Source organism: Pangasianodon hypophthalmus, chromosome 23 (genome assembly GCF_027358585.1).
Source record: "Pangasianodon hypophthalmus isolate fPanHyp1 chromosome 23, fPanHyp1.pri, whole genome shotgun sequence".
In the NCBI taxonomy this organism is placed as follows: Eukaryota; Metazoa; Chordata; class Actinopteri; order Siluriformes; family Pangasiidae; genus Pangasianodon; species Pangasianodon hypophthalmus.
Window position 1 is genome coordinate 18,207,448 of NC_069732.1, and position 19,406 is coordinate 18,226,853.

Here is a 19,406-nt window from a genome sequence, read left to right on the forward strand (position 1 = left end):
CCCCAGCTTCCTAACAAGCTGGGATATGTGAAGAAAAGAATTTCACTCTGTAATGTATGTGGGACAAATAAAGTCTTCTTCTTCTTCTTGCACCCACAACACAATGCAACACAATGCACCCCATGGGTTGGATGTAAAATACAGTTTTCCTCTATAGCATGTTAGATTTATTTTTTTAAACACTTACATTAATTCAATTGGTAGACTCTTTTATCCAAAGTGACTTTGAGTTCAGCTGAGTGGTTGTCTTGTGTGTCTATTGTTCTGTTCTGTGTATTTTTTGTCCTGCACTTGTCTCACACTGTTGTGTAATGCACTTTATGTAGTCTTGTGTACTATTCTGTGTTGCACCATGGTCCCAGAGAAAAGACATTTCATTCCAATGTATACAAGCTTTATAGAGGAATGACAATAAAAACCCATTTGACTTGACTTTCTGTTCTCCCTGTGTTCGTGTGAGCTGCCTCTGGGTTCTTGGGTTGCCTCCTAGTTTCCAGAAACATGCAGGTAGGCAGATTGGCTAGGTGTGGATGGGTGTGTGAGTCTTTGTTTGTTGCTGAGGTGAACTGGTGTCCCATCAGGGGTGAATTCTCCTGCCTTACTCACACTCACTGCTCCAGATCTACTGCAGCCCTGATCAGGATAAAGGGGTGACTGAAGATGAATGAATGAATGAATGAATGAATGATGCTGTACAGAAACCAGCTGTTGAGGTTCACCAATAGCTTTTTTTGTAGCACTTTGAGATTTTCTTTAAAATATAAAGTGCTTTATAAATAAAATGTATTATTATTATTATTATAAGAATTATGAGAAACATTCCCAGTCATGTACATAATTTATAAGAACACAACAATCTTCATTGTATCTTTATAATCATTTATGGATTGGAGGAAAAGTTCCACTCATCGTATGTATTCAATCAAACATGTCAGATGGACACAGCAGAGGCAACGTGCTCTGAGCTTCACACTTCAATAAACCAGGGCAGAGGTGAACACGGAACAAGCGTCAGCAGATCCTAACAATCTGATTGGACGAATTATCGGATCGTCATGAAGACACAGCCAATCAGATTCGCGTTTGTAACCAGCTGCCACTTCCCCGTTTGTTGTTGTTTAGTGTGGGCATTTTAGATGTTTAAAATAATCATACAACAAAGTTATACCGAACATTACGACTCAGATTAATTGTATCAATCAATATTATTGTTGATGTCGATGCTTCTTAATTATTTCACAGGTAGCTAAGTATTAGCTATCGTAAAGCTAGCTGGCTAGAGCTGTGTTAGCTAGGGGCTGTTTTTAGCTTAGCTGTGTGTGCTTCCTTCGACTGACGAGTTGAACAGCCAGCGCATACACACTAGGGTAAGGTCTGTTCATCCAGCCAGGGTGGTTTTTGAAAAGTTAAATGATTATTTGACCGAACTCAAGGGAAGATATTGCTCTGGGAAAAGCCTGAAGCAGCTACCGTTAGCCTGCTAGCCTGTTACAGTGCGCGTGAATCATGGGCTCGGTGCTCGGCCGCAGGATCGCCGGTGTGGAGGACATTGATATTCAGGCGAATTCTGCCTACAGGTTTCCTCCAAAATCTGGTAAGTTTCTTTCCCCAAGTCGCTTAAGATACCCAGTGTGAAAGCATCAGCTGTAAGTGCGTTGTGTCAGAGCTGCGCTGTGTTTATTACTCAGTGCATATGAAGGGCTCAGTCTTGTCTGTTCTCTCGTCATTCTGTGGAGCTGTGTGTAATGTCCTCTGTAATGCTGACAGCCACAAATATCTCCTTCTGTTCTGCATTTCCAAACTCTAATGTCACTTAATACAGTGTACAAGCTCTATAAACACTGGAGTGTGGATCACATGGACTTCAGTGGGTGTGAAAAGTCTACACACCCCTGTTAACATGTGATAAGTCATGTCATGTCAGATCATTTTCCACCTTTAGTGTGAAAAACAACCAACAAAATTCAAGAGAAAGCAAACAGAGCTGTTTAAAGGAATAAAAAAACTTATACCAATAACCTGATTGTGTAATTCAATTCAACTTTATTTGTATAGTGCTTTAACAATGGACTTTGTCACAGAACAGCTTTACAGAAATATATAATTGATATAATTGATATAAGTTGTAAATGTATGATTTTATCCCTAATGAGGAAGCCAGAGGTGACGGTGGTGAGGAAAAACTCCCTGAGACGACATGAGGAAGGAACCTTAGAGGAACCAGACTCAAAAGGGAACTTATCCTCATCTGGGTGACACCGGATAGTGCGATTATAAATAATTTCTCTTCTATAACTGTGTACTACGTGGACAAATAGTGCAGTTGTGTAACCACGAAGGTTTATTATAGTTTTCACATGACGTCTATTTTGTTATCCACTGATGGAGACTGTTAGTGGGAATTGTAGTCCTAAGCCATCGTAGCATAACTGTTCATATGAATTGTAGTCCAGAGCCATCTTCATGGTTTTTAAGTGGTACCATCCTCAGTGATCTCAGTGATCTTCAGGCTGTCCGTGTGGGTCCATGAGGGTCCATCCTACATGAGTGTGCACACCCCTTAACTAGTACTGGATTTGACTGTTTTATTCCACTCTTCCTTAAAAAATGGTGAACATATATCAAATTATGAGAGGATCTCCTGTATACAGCTGTCTTCAAGACATTCCACAGGGTTTTGTTAGGATTTAGATCTAAGCTCTGACTGGGCCGTTCCAAAACGTTGACCTTCTTCTTCTCCTTTGTTAGACTTTGATTTGTACTTTGGGCTGTTATCGTGCTGGAAGGTGTAATTTTTCTGCAGGTTTTGTGCCAAAATAGATTGATATTTTAGACCTATCCATGATCCCCTCTATCTTGACTAGATCCGCAGTCCCAGCTGAAGAGAAGCAGCCCCATAGCATGATGCTGCCACCACCGTGCTTCACCATGTATATGGTGTTCTTTGGGTGAAGTGCTGTCATGGTTTTGCTCCAAACATATCTTTTAGAATTATGTCCAAAAGGTTCTACCTTGGTCTCATCAGACCATAGCTCATTTTGCCACATGCTTTGTGTTTTTTTTTTTTTTTTTTCTCCTGTGAGAAAAAGGGCTTCCTTGTACCCCATAGCCCGGACGTGTGATGAATACGAGAGATGTCACCTGCAGGGAGAGAACAGTACAGTCCTGCAGCTCCTTTAACGTTGCTGTAGGTCTCTTGGCAGCCTCCCTGTTACGTTTTCTTCTTGTCTTCTATTTTCGAAGGACGTTCTGTTCTTGGTGCTGTCACTGTGGTGCCCCATTTTCTCCACTTGTTGGTGATGGCCTTCACAATGTTCCATGGTACATCAATTCATTTCTACCTCACTCCTGATTGATATGTTTCAACAGTGAGATCCTGTACATGCTTTGTAAGCTCTTTGAGGACCATGGCTTCAACAGTCCGATGAAACCAAGAAGATGTGAAGAAAATCCTACAGAAACAGCTGATCTTTATTTGGGGTTAATCCGAATCACTTCACTGATGACAGCTGTATGATAATTACTTTTAAACATGAGTTTGCATTTGATTGGTTGATTCTCAGCACAGTCACATGACCCATTATAAAAGGGTGTAACACATTTTTCGTTCTTTCTTTCTTTATTTTTTATCTTTAATTTTGTTGGTGGAAAAAGGGGTGTGTAGACTTTTTATATCCACTCAGTGCAGTACGTTGTATTGTGTGATACGTTGTTGTGTGTGATTTTATCTTAAATTGTGGTTGACAGCTCGGTTCTTTTTTCCCCCCTAAAGGGAATTACTTTGCTAGTCACTTCTTCATGGGAGGAGAGAAGTTTGACACCCCTCACCCTGAAGGTTACCTGTTCGGTGAGAACATGGATCTCAACTTCCTAGGCAATCGTCCAGTGCAGGTACAGGAGGACAGGGCATCCTTTTAAAGCGTTAAAGACATGCTGTCATATTTTCCCCAGTGTCATTAGTGAGTCATGATTGTCCCTGTTAACATCAACGTCTAGTTTCCGTATGTGACCCCGGCACCACACGAGCCCGTGAAGACTTTGAGAAGCCTTGTCAACATAAGGAAGGACTCCTTGCGACTCGTCAGGTGTGGAATTTCTTTTAAATATTTATTACTCTGAATATGATCAATAACTATCAGATGTCTCATTCAGGATGCTAGAATATCAGTTTCATATAATACAGGTACACGAGCCACTGACCTGTACAATTTAATTAAAAAAAATAAATAATCTGTCGGTGTGATGGCTGCACAGAATGACGTTTAACTGTGTGGCATGTATAGATATAAAGATGATGGCGATACACCTACTGAGGAAGGAGCGAAACCCAAGTCTTTATACGGGGTGGAGTTCACCTTTGACTCAGATGCCAGAGTGGCCATCACCATCTACTGCCAGGCGTTTGAGGAATTCTCCAATGGAATGGCAGTGTAAGTGGATTATTAAAGCATTTTTCACTGACATTTTCATGCATCACCCTTTCTGGACTTGTTTTATTGTCAGATCATGATATGTGGACAAATCAATAATTGTGTACATACAGCAGAATAACCAGCGTACATGATTCCAGTCAGCACTGTCACATTTATCGTACAACTCTACGGCTAATCCGACTAATCTGTAAGAGTTTATCATGTTGAAAGAAACCATTTTTGCTGTTACAATGAAATTTGATCACTTTTGCTCCAGGCTTGAAATGAATCATATCTGAGCAGCCGAGAGTCATATCAAGCCCTTAGCAACAGCGTGTTTCCATGGATACACAGCAAAATTTGTAGTGAGAGGGAAGACTGTGCGTCTGTGTTGTAGGCTTCTGAAGCCTTTGATTAATTCACTACTTAGTTTCTCATTTCTTTCACATTTCCTCCAGATTTTCAGTAAATCAGTCACTTGGCTTTGCAAAGCTCCTGTGCTTATCCTCTGTTTTTATAGAGCAGCCACTGAGAAGCAGTGCGTGCTGGACTGACTTGATCTTGATACTCATTCCAGTCTGTGTTGTTTGTTTTCTAAATCTAGCCTTCTAATAAATTATATTTTTCCCCTGTTAAGTTATAATCCCAAGAGTCCTGCTATGGTGTCTGAAACGGTGCACTACAAGCGAGGAGTGAGCCAGCAGTTCTCCTTACCCTCCTTCAAGATCAATTTTACTGAATGGAAGGAGGAAGACGTAAGTGATGATGTCACTGTCCCAAATGGAAAATCATAGTTCTCTTTTAAGTTCATGAGTGTGTTTGTCTTGTGCATATCTGCCTTTAAAATCAGATTTACCACTTTTAAATTAAAATATGATGGCGTTTAAAAGGTAGAATTGAAAGATTGGTGAGGATCACGCTACGTGCTCTGTAAGCAAATAGAAATCAGAAGTCAGTTTTATCTCATCTGAATTTTTATGACCGTTTATGACTGTTATCAGGTGGACTACGTATGTATAAATGGTTTACTAAAAAATAATAACAAAAAGGCATTGGATGTCTTATAAACAAAGTATATTTATTGAATAAATATAGATTGCTGGACAGAAGAATATAAATGAATTGAAATAACTATAATTATACATATTGTGCTTAGACACACACACATTCATCTCCCTGCTCAGTGAAAGAGAGAAAGAGAGATCACATAAATATACATGGGACAGCAGGGCTTAAGTGTGTCAGGTTAGTCATTACCCGTCTAGCTCATCCTCAAACAGTGCAGACGCATAAACCCTAAACCACGCCCCCACCTTTTACAGACACGTTACTATAAATAACATTTGGCTACAAAGTGCATGACCTTGTGGCTACAGTCCCATCTCACTGCCATGTCAATGCAGAGATATCACTTCAGGTAAATTCCTGAGTATTTCCTGTTAATACCTTTAGCATATATAACAATTAGGGCTGTTTATTTAATAATTTTCAGTAAATACTTTCTGTACTTAATTGCACATTTAATCATATATTTCATCACACTGAGATTTTTCTAGGAGTATTTGTTTATTCCTCATCGCAGATCTAAAAATGGAGATAAAAATGAATACATAACAAATGCTTGTGTCAAACAAAGCAGCTTGTAAATGTCCAAATGTACATTTTCAGTGCAGTAACATAACAGTGCTTCAGAAACGTATTTTCAATGGTAGAAGATAATCTATAACTACACTTAGTTACACTTAGACATAATATGCTGATATTTGGGGTGTAACGATACAGTCTGGTCACGGTTTGATTCTATTCACGGTACTGGCTTCATGATTCGATTCTCAGAATATTTTGAACAGAACTTTAATGAACTGGAAAGACTCCTTTTTTATTTCTGAATCATAAACAGTGCAAAACAATGTGCATTTTTGTCTGTAATAATCTAAATAATCAAAAATTGCTAAAAACAGAGGTTTAATATTGTAAACAAAATGCACTACAGGTTTGCCATTTCTTAAAAATAATACATTTATAAATTTATAAATTCTCCCAAAAATTTGATTGAATAAACAAAGTCTCTGACTCGGGGAAGATGACGGATTGAAATATAATGAGCTCCGTAGCAGCACCTGAGGCATCATTTTAAACGGAATTAGAGCTCCAAAGTTGATTAAAATGCCTGTCTTCCGCAACCCCCATAAAAGAACGTGATCATGTGACCAGTGTGCTGTCTATATATTTTAACTCTATAGGTTGTGCAGATTGGGACCTCTGGTGTTCAAACAGTGCAATCGCATTAGATTCATAATTAATACGATGCTGATTTCCTCGATGTGAATTGCACATTTCTAAGATGCACAACGATGTACATCACGCATCGTTACACTCCTACTGATAATGTTCATTAGTTCAATAAATAACATAAAAGAATTAAACACTGCCGTAATCCCATCTACAACTACACAGGTCAACACTAAGTGACCTTAGTGTTATAAAGTGCTGTCTGCCATTCAATCTAGACCCTTACTGAGGTCATGACTTTTCCTATTTTGGCTCAAATAAACCTGTTTAATAATGTTCAAACAGTGCAGCAGCAGGTGAGCTGTTTATGTACTGCACGGTCATACTGAGGTATTTTTGGTTGCTAAATGACATCCTGTCTGTGCCACTGTAGTCTGGCGTGTCCCTTGACTCACTATAGCGGTTTTCACACCAGTGTTTTGTTTTTTAAATGGTAGCTTAAAGAGTCCGTACTTCTGTGATACTTAAATTTCCGGAGACAAAGGCTGCAGACTATGACACCCTCATCCACTGAACCATCTGGGAGTGTTTAGAAATGAGAACAAGTGTCCCCTTTCTTCTCCATTGCTTTTCTTGATTTCTGCCATATGGTAACGACAAAAACCCAAAAAACGAGACAGGTGCTTAAAGACCTGAGTAGAGTAACAGTAGCCTAGGATTTTAAAATGTAATTTTAAAAGTACATTGTCCTAGTGTCTGTTTCTGCCTCAGTAGCATATACATATGACTCTTTGTTAATGTGATTAAAAAAAATAATAGGGTGTTATGTTTTTAAAATTAATTTTGTGTGTTAATGAGTTACTTTTCACTGCCCTAATAACAATAAACCACAATCTGTTTTATACCTGAACACACGAGGAATATGAGTCTAGTTTTCAGTAGCACTTTCAGCGATACCCAGTGCATAAATTAACTGTGTAAACAATAAACAACAACTAACAGTTACCAGTGAAATATGAGTAATAATTGTGCACAATAACAAATAACTGTACACAATGGTTTTAGTGTGTATTGTGCAGGTGTTGCTCAATCTGTGTCTAAGGATTTTGTTGCACAGTAGAGGAAGGGAGTTGCATCAGGTGCAGAGCTGATCCCACTGATATTGTACTGAGATTTAGATGAATAAATAAGCCCCTAATATTTTATAAAATTCATATTTAAAAAAAATATTTGCAGGTTCAATTACTTAGCTGAAGGATGGAAAGTAAGGGGGAGTACATTTTAGTTTCTCCTGTTACGGCATGCCATATATGATAATGAGCTGGGGGAGCACCTTAAGTACATTTATATAGAGATTTAATCCTTACTGGAATTTGAATATTCTGTTCAATCTTGCACTATGTCATTCCAGCTGAACTTTGATCTGGACAGAGGTGTTTTTCCCATGGTCATCCAGGCAGTAGTGGATGAAGGAGATGGTATGTGATCATGTGACAGTTCCACCTTCTGTGTTAGAAATGACACATATGCTAGCTGCTAAAGTTTTCTCTTTCCAGATTGTTTGGGACATGCACATGTGCTGTTGGCTGCCTTTGAGAGAGTAAGTAGAGCTAAACTGAGGTTTGAGACAGTTGAGCCCTTTTAAAGAGCAAAATGTATACAGTCAGGTCCATAAATAGTTAGACATTGATGAATTTATTCTTATTTTAGCTGTCTACCACAGTGCATTGGTGTTGAGATTTAATAATGCATCAAAGTGCAGACTTTAATTTGAGGGTATTTACATCCAAATCGGGTAAACGGTGTAGGAATTACAGCACTTTTTGTGAGACCAAAAGCAATGGGACAGTTAGCTGCTCAGCTGTTCCATAGTCATGTGTTATTCCCTCATTGTTTCACTTACAAGTAAGTAGATAAAACATCTAGGGATGATTTCAAGTGAGGCATTTGCATTTGGAATCTGTTGCTGTTAACTCTCAATATGAAGTCCAAAGAGCTGTGACTGCCAGTGAAGCAAGCCATCAATAGGCAGAAAAATCTAAACAAACCCATCAGAAAGATAGCAAAAACATTAGCTGTGGCCAAATCTACTATTTGGTACATTCTTAAAAAGAAAGAACACACTACTGGGCTCAGGAACACCAAAAAGCCCAGAAAACAACTGGGGTGGATGACAGAAAAATTCCTTCCTTGGTGAAGAAAAATCACTACAGAACACTTGAGATCAAGAACACCCTCCAGGATGTATTCGTATCTGTGTCAAGATTTCACCAGAGTAAATACAGAGTGTTTACCACAACATGTAAACTATTGGTAAGCCTCAAAAACAGGAAGAACAGATTAGAGTTTGGCAAAAACATCGAAAAAGCCGGTGCAGTTCTGGAACAACATCCTATGGAGAGATAAGACAAAGATCAACTTGTACCAGAATGATGGGAAGAGAAGAGTATGGAGAAGGGAAGGAAATACTCATGATCTGAAGAGTACCACCTCATCTTATGGCGTGGGTGTGTATGACTGCCAATGCAACTGGTTCCCTTTTATTTATTGGTGATATGATTGTTGACAAAAGCAGCAGGATGAATTCTGAAGTGTTTGGGTGAAACTGTCTGCTCACATTCAGCCAAATGCTTCAAAACTCATTGCAGATGGACAGTGTCCTGAAGCATACTTCGAAAGCAACCCAAGGCAAAAAAACACGTGGAATGTTCTGCAATGGCCAATTCAATCACCTGAACTGAACCCAACTGAGGTGTATTTCACCTCACGGAAGACAAAATTGAAGGCGAAACACCTCAAGAACAAGCAGGAAGTGCAGACAGCTGCAGTAAAGACCTGGCAGAGTATTATCAGGGAGGAAACTCAGTATCTGGTGATGTCTCTGGGTTCTAGACTTCTGGCAGTCAGTGACTGAAAAGGATTTGCAACCTGCAAGTATTAAAGATAACAATTTAATTTATGATTGCTAGTTTGTCCAATTACTTTTGGTCCCTTAAAAAGGGGGGGGACCACATATAAAAAGTGCTGTAATTCCTACACAGTTCATCTGATTTCGATGTACAGTCATGGGAAAAAAAGAAAGTACACCCTCTTTCATTTATTTATTTATCATGGTCTAAATAATAATTGTGGTCCTCACCAACTTCTATAAACCAACAAATGATCTCACGTGACAGCAACAAAAAACAACAAAAAAAATAGATTTCAATATGTAGTCATTTTTTCTTAAAAGTAAGCAACATTCAGAAACCAAGTGAGGGAAAAAATAAGTACATCCTTTAGCAACAGTGACTTGAAGGAAACATTTTGTTTGGAGGAGTTTATCAGTCTCTCACATCATTTTGGAGAAATTTTGGTGCACTCTTCTTTACAGCATTGCTTCAGTTCATTGATGTTTGAGGGCGTTCGTTTATGCATAGCTCTCTTAAAATCCTGCCACAGCATCTCAGTGGGGTTGAGATCTGGACTTTGACTTGGCCATTCCAACACCTTGATTTTTTAATTCTTTAGCCATTCAGATGTTGATTTGTTGCTGTGCTTGGGATCATTGTCTTATTGAATGACCCAATTTCAGCCCAGCTTTAGCTGCTGGACAGATGGCCTCACATTTGTCTCAAGAATATTCTGGCATAAAGTGGAGTTCATTGTTGTCTCATTGACTAAAAGTTTCACAGGTCCTCTAACTGCAAAACAAGCCCTAATCATCACCCCTCCATCACCACACTTGACAGCTGGTATGAGGTGTTTGTGGTGATACGCTGTGTTTAGTTTTCACCAAACATGGCACTGTGCTTGATGACAAAACATCTCCACCTTGGTCTCATCAGTCCTAAGGATATTGTTTCAGAAGGTTTATGGTTTGTTTAGATGCAATTTTGCAAACCTAACTCATGCTCCATATTCTTTTTGGAGAGAAGGGCTTTTAATGTGAACATAAACATTTAATTTGCTTACAGAGGGTGTAGGTCACATAATGCAGCTCTTGGGTTTTTCCTTTATATCTCTGAGCATTAAACGGTCTGACCTTGGACTGAATTTGCTGGGACGCTCACTCCTGGGAAGACTGGCAACTGTCTTGAAGGCTCTCCATTTGTAAACACTCCTCACTGTAGAATGGTGATTTTCAAATTGTTTGGAGATGGCCTTATAACCCTTCCATATGATGAGCAGCAACAGTTGCTTCTCTGAGGTCATGGCTGATGTCCTTTCTTCTTCGTATGCTCATTACTCTCTTAATCATTGTGGAAGTAGGAAGGGTGTACTTATTTTTTCTCCACCTGGTTTCTGAATGTTGGTTTAATTTTTGGGGAAAAGTGACACTTTGGAATCTGTTGTGTTTTTTCACATCACCTGAGGTTATGTGTTTGTTTATAGAAGTTGGTGAGGACTACACAATTGTTAGTTAGGCCAAAAAAAAAAAAAAAAAAAAAAAAAAAAAACCTAAAATTGAAGGAGGGTGTACTTTCTTTTTCTCATGACTGTAAATATCCAAAGCTGAACATCTGCACTTTGAGCTCATATTAATTATTTAATTTCAGCACCAGTATACTGTGGTAGACAGCTAAAATAACAATAATCTGTATTAATTATAATTTATAATTTTACACTGGTTAAAATATGCATTGTAAAAAAGATTATTGAATATTAAATTAAAGTATTTAGTAGATATTAAAGTGTTAAATTATAGCGACAGTTTTGGCCCAGAATGTACTTTTACCACCATGTTGTGTAACAGTGTTTGAGCTGAAACGAATCTTTTCATTGTCGCTGCTGCAGCATGTTGATGGCAGCTTCTCAGTGAAGCCTCTAAAGCAGAAACAAATTGTGAGTAATATATATATAAATTTTTTTTGAAAAAGAAGTCTGAAGGGATCATTCTTTATATGATATTAAATATTGGTACCAGAGTTTAATGCGATTTGCTGCTTGATGTTGGTGTTATTGTTGGCTGTTTCCAGGTGGATCGGGTTAGTTACCTGCTCCAGGAGATCTATGGCATTGAAAATAAGAACAACCAGGAGACAAAGGTGAATATAAAGAGCATGTTTAGTAAGGATACACAACATACTGTTTGTTAATCATTATTACAATACTAGCCTTTGCAGTACTGATAATGCAGAGGGCTGAATAACAAATAAGCACTCTAAAAAAGAAACAAAACTGAGATTATGAGCAGTCTGCAACCGTGGGTGTTAGAAAGACACTATGTTACTTGAACACAAATAATTGTAGTAAATAAGTGTTACGAGGCATATAGACCCCTTCAGTGTTTGTAAAGAAAAAGAGATGCACAGGCAACCTTGATGCAAAAAGACCTGAGTAGCCTAGCACCCTGATGGTACTTTTATAATCTGACAACTGATAATTGATATTAGCTAAAATGTTATCCTGTGTTATCACTAAAGACGGAGCGTAATTCAGCTAAACTAACACTTTTAAATGGTGTAACTAAAGAAGATCTTTATGGCTTGGCATCCTGTCAGTGGCTAAATGATGCTAAGTATCAAGGTGATCTAGCCTGTGATGACTGGACATGTATACATATCTCATACAAACTTGGAGTGTATATACTAGAGAGAAATTTAAGGCATACAAGTCTCTTGATGCTTACAACTTTGTTGTTTGGGGGCACGTTCAAGAGAACATCATCATAGCACTGAAAGCCAAGTTTTTTTTTTTAGCTGAAGAAGTTTTAGCTAGCTAAATGTGTCCATTGTAGGCAACTCCTCAGGAAGAATGTAACCTAGATGTCTAGTGCCAGTTTCTTAATAAGGATTTTAGGCGAGCTACTTTGGTTTGCTAAAGCAATATACACTAGACATGTTAGCAATGTCTGATTTAAATTCTTAATTAGCAGGCCAACTTCACTGATATGATAGTTAGCTACTTAGCTGAGGTTAAAGGGACAAAGCAAAGACAAACCTATTATTCCTCCTAACTGTCTGTAACCACAACTGTCTTCTGTTGGCTTGGAAAATGAATAAATATTGGTAAAAATGGACATGTTTCTTAACACTTTTCTGAATGCAGATATTTTAGAAAACAAATTCTGACTTGCTGTTAGAAACCACTGTAGACCTCTGCCATGTTTCTGCAACCAGAAGGCGCAGCTGACATCAGAGACGTGTCTCTCTCACTCACTCACAAAGTGTAGCCATATGTTCATAGTATGATGTTTTCATCTAGATGAGTTGCAGTGTGAGCCAGGCAGTAAAATGTGATCTTGGTTACACAGCCACATTCATGTGATGTCATGATTATGTGCCACAGGATCACCTGGAGATCGAGCTGAACACTCAGGGTCAAAAGTCATAGCTTTTGGTTTAAGTGGGCTCTGATTTGCGTACTAAAGTTTCTGTTTAATTCCTTCCTTCAGCCATCTGATGATGAGAACAGTGACAACAGTAACGAGTGTGTGGTGTGTCTGTCAGACCTGCGGGACACACTCATCCTGCCCTGTAGACACCTGTGTCTTTGTAACTCATGTGCAGATACACTACGCTACCAGGCCAACAACTGCCCCATCTGCAGACTACGTATGTACCAGCTAGACTGTTTACTTGTGTTCTACTTGTGCTTAAGTATTTAGTTCATAAAAATTGTTAAATAGTGGTTAAATACAGTTTGGGAAACTGGTGTGCGCTTGTGTGTGCGTGTGTGCGTGTGTGTGTGTGTGTAGCTTTTCGTGCCCTGCTGCAGATCAGAGCAGTGAGGAAGAAGCCTGGTGCGCTCTCTCCCGTCTCTTTCAGCCCTGTGCTGGCTCAGAGCATGGACCATGATGAGCACTCGGTACTTCTCTTACCCCATTGCATTTCACTTCTTCTACAGGCTTCAAGTTATAGTTCTACAGAAGTAATAGAATTTCTGCAGATGTTGTTAGCTTGAGCAGCCCATCAGCATGAACACTTAACCTGGATCAAGATAATGTAGGTTTTTATTTTTGTTTTTTTTTTTATCTTATCCTTAGAGCTCTGACTCGGTTCCTCCTGGCTTTGAGCCCATTTCCCTGTTGGAGGCTCTCAATGGCCTCACTGCCATGTCCCCTGGTGTGCCATCAGCCCCTCTGTACGATGAGATCAACTTTTCGGGCAGCCTGAGTGGGGACAGCAGGCAGCTGAGCTCTCCTGAACACTCTGGAGAAAGCAGCCTTCAAAAGGGAAAAGTCAGCAAGTCACCCGACAGGTAAAGTCCTGCCAGTGCCGTGGCTATATAAAGCACCCCAAAATGTTGCTAATAATGAGTTGTAGAACATTATGATGCACCATATAATCATGCTAAAGCTGGAATCAGGAGTCTGTGGAAGCATCCAGGATCTGAACCTGTTGGTTAAGCTGTTCTCTGACCTCTCCATAGCACACTACGCTCACCTTCATCACCTATTCAGGAGGAGGATGAGGAGAAGCTGTCGGAGATGTCTGACGCACAGGCCCACACCCTGCTGTCCAGCAGTCCAGCTCCCACTGAGGTCAGCTTCTGTGTCCAGTCAGTGCTATTTTCTGTTTTATAATCTCTCACGCACTCACTCTTTCCCACCCTCTCGTTTGCAGGGCACCGGTGCAGAGGACGCTCCTGACTCTCTGTCTCCAGAAGACGGTTAGTGCCAAGAAAACACTTCACTAGTCAAAGCTAAACATGGCACAGATCTCATATCCAGTGCTGATATCAGGCTATCAGTTGAAAATTTTGGATTATGCACAGAAAGAAAAAAAAGGAATGAGTGTGATCCAATTGCATAACAAATGTAGCCTGAAATATTACAGAATTGCTTGTAGCACAGTGTAATGTAATGTAAAGCAACATAAAGCAGGTCACGGTTTAAAAAAGTCGTCACCTAGGTTACTTTAACTGCACTGAGTAGCTAGCTATTTAACAATTTTACACTTTTGTTTTTGTTTAACATACTTCTAGTGCATATATCCACTTCAAAATTGCACACGTCTTTTTAATTTGAACTTAAAATTATGAACAAAATTGTGTATTATGTATTATTAAACATAAACATAAGGACATTTTGGCTTTAAAAAAACAACTCAATGTTAAATAGAGAATACTTCAAAGCCTAACACAGCGCTGTTTAATTCTCTAATCTGAGTGGACAGGAAGTGTTTTGTTTTAATCATTTTTTATAAGAACACGGCTCTGATGGTAGTCCAGGCTGCAAGGCCAAACACAGGTTTATATTCATGCGTGTGTTGTAGTATGGCGATGGTTGTGGCAGACACTCTACATAATTTAAGACGTATAAGAGGAAAAACACTTTGCATTCTGTGTTGTGTCTGGTCTCGTCACTGAATTTACCTGGCTAAGCTGATGAGTGTGCAGTTCCACAGAGGCATTAAAGAGAAAAGTTAGATATCAGACTGAATTTAAAAAACACCACATAGATTTTGTGTCTGGTCATTGTGATCGGATGCGATTGGATGCAATTGGATGCGATTGGGTGTGATTGGGTGTGATTGGATGTGATTGGGTATGATTGGTTGTGATTGGATGTGATTGGCTGTGATTGGGTGTGATTGGGTGTGATTGGCTGTGATTGGGTGTGATTGGATGTGATTGGTTGTGATTGGGTGTGATTGGGTGTGATTGGTTGGGATTGGTTGTGATTGGTTGTGATTGGGTGTGATTGGATGTGATTGGATGTGATTGGGTGTGATTGGATGTGATTGGGTGTGATTGGTTGGGATTGGGTGTGATTGGGTGTGATCGGGTGTGATCGGGTGTGATCGGATGTGATCGGTTGGGATTGGTCGTGATTGGGTGTGATTGGATGTGATTGGATGTGATTGGTTGTGATTGGATGGGATTGGATGGGATTGGCTGTGATTGGGTGTGATTGGCTGTGATTGGATGTGATTGGGTGTGATTGGGTGTGATTGGTTGGGATTGGTTGTGATTGGATGTGATTGGGTGTGATTGGATGTGATTGGGTGTGATTGGGTGTGATTGGGTGTGATTGTGATTGGATGTGATTGGGTGTGATTGGATGTGATTGGGTGTGATTGGATGTGATTGGGTGTGATTGGATGTGATTGGGTGTGATTGGTTATGATTGGTTGTGATTGGATGTGATTGATGTCTTGCTGAAGTATGTTGTGTGATGTGACGTTGGGGTCTGTGCAGAGGACAGGGTGAATTCGGAGGGAGAGATTATGCCTGACTGCATCAGCGAGCGCAGCAGCCTGACCAAAGCTGAGAGCGAGCCACCTGGTGAGCAGCATTTCTCATTCAGCACACACGAGACATGAGGGGAAGTTTCTATCTCATGCTCTCTTCTCCTACATGCTTGGTTGGCAGTGTGTGATATCTGTGTGTTCCCCTTGTGTGTTTTTCTAGCAGCCACCTCAGATGACTTTTAACTGGCTTTTTGTTAGCTAAGCAATGTAACCTGTGTGCTATATTCTATTTTTTTCTGTTTCCTACTTTTGTTTGCTTGCGTTCTCCTTTTTTCCCCCGTGGCCTTGCACTGGGAAGCTCTAGGTCCTGATTCCTGCTCTATCGGTATGGAAGAGTAACTCTGGTATGTAGGCCTTTCTGTCTCCTCTGTCTCCATGTTCTACTCTGAGCCTTATACAAGCAAAATTGTGGTCTTGATCAACCTAATAAAATGTTGAAGACCGTGCAGTTACACCATTTTGTCTGCTTTCTGTTTGATCACTGATCTGGATACTGATTTAAAGCATGGGTTTGGTGCCTTTCTGCCTTGCAGGTTTGTCAGGCTCCATGGAGAGTTTGATTACTCGGAGCACAAGCTGCTCTAGCCAGCCGCTGCTCTGTCCCATGAGCAGTTTGCACATAGAGGATGAATAACTGGACCTTTATCTCCCTTCTTTCCCTGAGGATTCTTCTACTGGCCCTGCCCAAACCTCCCTTAATGGCGTCTTCTGCAGGCCTATCACGCAGCCATCAACAGCAATTTCTCCTTCAATTCAGTGTCTAGTTGCTTAATTAGTAACTTTTTTTGTGTATTTCATTCTTCTTTTGTTTCACGTATTCAGAATTTTGTTTAGTGCATTGTATTTATTTAGAAATGCTGTTAAATCCAGAATAGCATACAAGAAGTTGGGAAATAAGAGGAAAATAGGATTTATTCTGTTGCCTGGTCTTAACATGGCAGCTTTGAGTCATTAGTGGAAGAAATATTAAAATATTAGGAGTATTACTACAGATACAACACTAACCCGATATGGTTCATGTTTAAAGCACAACTTAATATTCAACATTTTTCCAAAACCTTTTGATGACTAATGAAAGCAGTGTTGATTATAATATAGAGATACTAAAGATATTTGTGTATAATACAGATCTGTAACTCAGTGAATTTGATATGAAGTCATGTTTTATAGCAAGTCTTGAGCGAACTCTTTCCGTTTTACTGAGCGATGGAGCTAGTCTCCAGAACTGGACCTTGTTTAAGATGTGTGTATGTAGTGTACAGACTTTTGCTTTCTTATCAGTTTTATGACCAAATATATCGCTTTAAGTGTATTTGCACCTCCACCTACATATATTCTCTAGAGCGAACTTCTTACACTACATTTTGTGAAGTGTATATAGAGTCATTCCTTTAACATATCTTCTTGTAAAGGATAAATGCACTTAATCCAGTACATGTTTGAGTCAGCGTGCATTAAGCCAGTGGTCACAAGACATTGTAAACATTCTATACAGATGTTTTAGGATATCTCAATCCTTATGTTGCAAGAGATGACTCAGCAACTCAATGCTCAAATCATTTAATCATTTTACTCTTAACATGTATTCATTCCATCTCCTCCAGACCAACGCCCCACGATATGCAACGTCATGCATATGCTTTGTAAATGCAGCATTATGCATAGAGGTCTGTGTGCCTTTAAAAACAAGTCTGGCTCCTTAGTGCTTTGAGCTCTTCAGTTCCTGTGATTAAAGAACACATTTGGAGGCTTGAGATGTGTGTATTCTTTCAGCTTTCAGCACACAACCAATGCTCTCTAGGCTGGTGTTATCATTTCTGTGATGCTAAGTGAGTATTTCTAAAATGGTTACCAGTGTTTAATTAATCATAAAACAGCCACAATATTAGATAATTATATTAATTGATACTTGTTTGATTTATTTGTGTGTGTATGTGCGCACATGTGAAGGCTACTGAGTGTGAGCTCAAGAGTTGCTATGAATAGATTTATAATTAACACATTGCTGATTGCTCTGTAAACAGATTATTAAAGTGCATATGCAATATCGATAAGTGGCTTTATATTAAGATCAGACGAAGCTCTGCATGATGTGTAAATAAAGATGATATATATAACACTCTATCTCTGAAAGATGCTTACTTATCTCCCTCTGATAATGTGCCATTTCAACCTGATGATCCACTGTGCCTTCTTATATCTCCTTGTAATCTTATTGGCCTGGTATCCAGGATGTTAACATTGGGTCAGCCGTGATTCTGAAGCTCAACATTAACATTATGTTTTGTTCAAGTTTGCAGTGTACAAGTGCATGTGAATTACCAATAAAATTAATTCTTCAATAATTGTACTTCATGGCAATTTTAATGTGTAAAAGCTAAGACTGAATCCTAGCTATACTGAGAAATCCAGGACAATGATCACTGTAACCTAAAGCAAACAGGTTTTTAAAATCCAGAGTGAAGTGTGTAATTTGAATTCATTCATTAAATTCTGCTGTTTTATGTTAGACAGCGCTGCACACCGCAGTATATACACTCACTGACCACTTTATTAGGAACACCTATAATACCTGCTTATTCAGCAGTTGAAGCCCAGAAAAAGACCAAACATCATTTTTCTGATCATCAGCTGCCCAGTTTTGGTGAGCCTGCAACCACTGCAGCCTCAGATTGCTGTTCCTGATGTGGTCTTCTGCTGTGATAGCCCAGCCACGTCAAGGTTTAGCTTGCTCCGAGATGCTTTTCTGCTCACCACAGTTGTAAAGAGTGGTTATTTGAGTTGCTGTAGCCTTCGTGTCAGCTGTGGCCGTTCTCCTCAGACCTCTCTCATCAACAAGCCGTTACCACCCACAGAATCACAGTTTGCACCATACAGTGTGAACTCTAGAGACTGTAGTGCATGAAAATCGCAGGAGATCAGCAGTTTCTGAAATACTGACACCAACAGTCACGCCACAGTCAAAGTCACTTAGATCACATTTTATCCTCATTCTGATGTTTGAAAGCTCTTAAACTCTATCTGCATGATTTTGCGCATTTCGCTGCTGCAACATAATTGAATAACTGTATGAATGTGCAGGTATGTGGGTGCCTCGAAGCACACTGAAATCATTTCATGCTGTTAAGGAAAGCATTACTTTACACCAGGATTTGCTTCCTTAATGTGCAGCTTCCTGCACAGATACATCTGAAAAGATTTTTTTTCCTCACCAGGATCAGAGTCAAACTAGACAGATTAGATATGCACAGTCCTACACTGCACACTATCAACTTTAATTTTAAGGTTTACATCTAAAGCTGTGTGCAGAAGTTCACAATTCTGGTTGAACTTCATGCCTTAAATAAGACTTAAGATAGTAAAGGTCTTGAATGTTTACATAAGACAGCTTTAAGAGACATTCAGATAAATTAGAGCATGTCTACTGAGATTGCTAATAAAATAAATGCAGTAAAAGACTCAGTTGCTGTAACACAGACTGGCATGTTTTTTGGGAGGTGGGAGAAACCCACATGGACATGGGGAGAACATGCACAGAAACTCCACACAGACAGCACATTTGTAGTGTTACTTGAAAACCAAACAT

The 19,406-nt window shown here is 39.4% G+C and overlaps 1 protein-coding gene across 2 annotated transcripts; it reads left to right on the forward strand.

The window, feature by feature from the left end:
* The first annotated feature begins 1,058 nt into the window (after positions 1-1,058).
* Positions 1,059-18,170, forward strand: mgrn1b (mahogunin, ring finger 1b). 2 transcript variants are annotated; one of them, XM_026929659.3, is made up of 17 exons: positions 1,060-1,594; positions 3,773-3,891; positions 3,997-4,085; positions 4,284-4,430; positions 5,050-5,167; positions 8,056-8,122; positions 8,201-8,244; positions 11,421-11,468; positions 11,603-11,671; positions 13,021-13,180; positions 13,324-13,433; positions 13,612-13,826; positions 13,998-14,109; positions 14,192-14,237; positions 15,768-15,854; positions 16,119-16,164; positions 16,354-18,170. In XM_026929659.3, the coding sequence occupies exons 1-16, from the start codon at positions 1,507-1,509 to the stop codon at positions 16,157-16,159; spliced, it is 1,560 nt and encodes a 519-aa protein (XP_026785460.1). In that variant the 5' UTR covers positions 1,060-1,506; the 3' UTR covers positions 16,160-16,164; positions 16,354-18,170. The 2 variants fall into 2 exon arrangements, with proteins under 2 accessions (XP_026785459.1, XP_026785460.1); XM_026929658.3 differs by lacking the exon at positions 16,119-16,164 and having other exon boundaries at positions 1,059-1,594.
* The last annotated feature ends 1,236 nt before the right edge of the window (positions 18,171-19,406 follow it).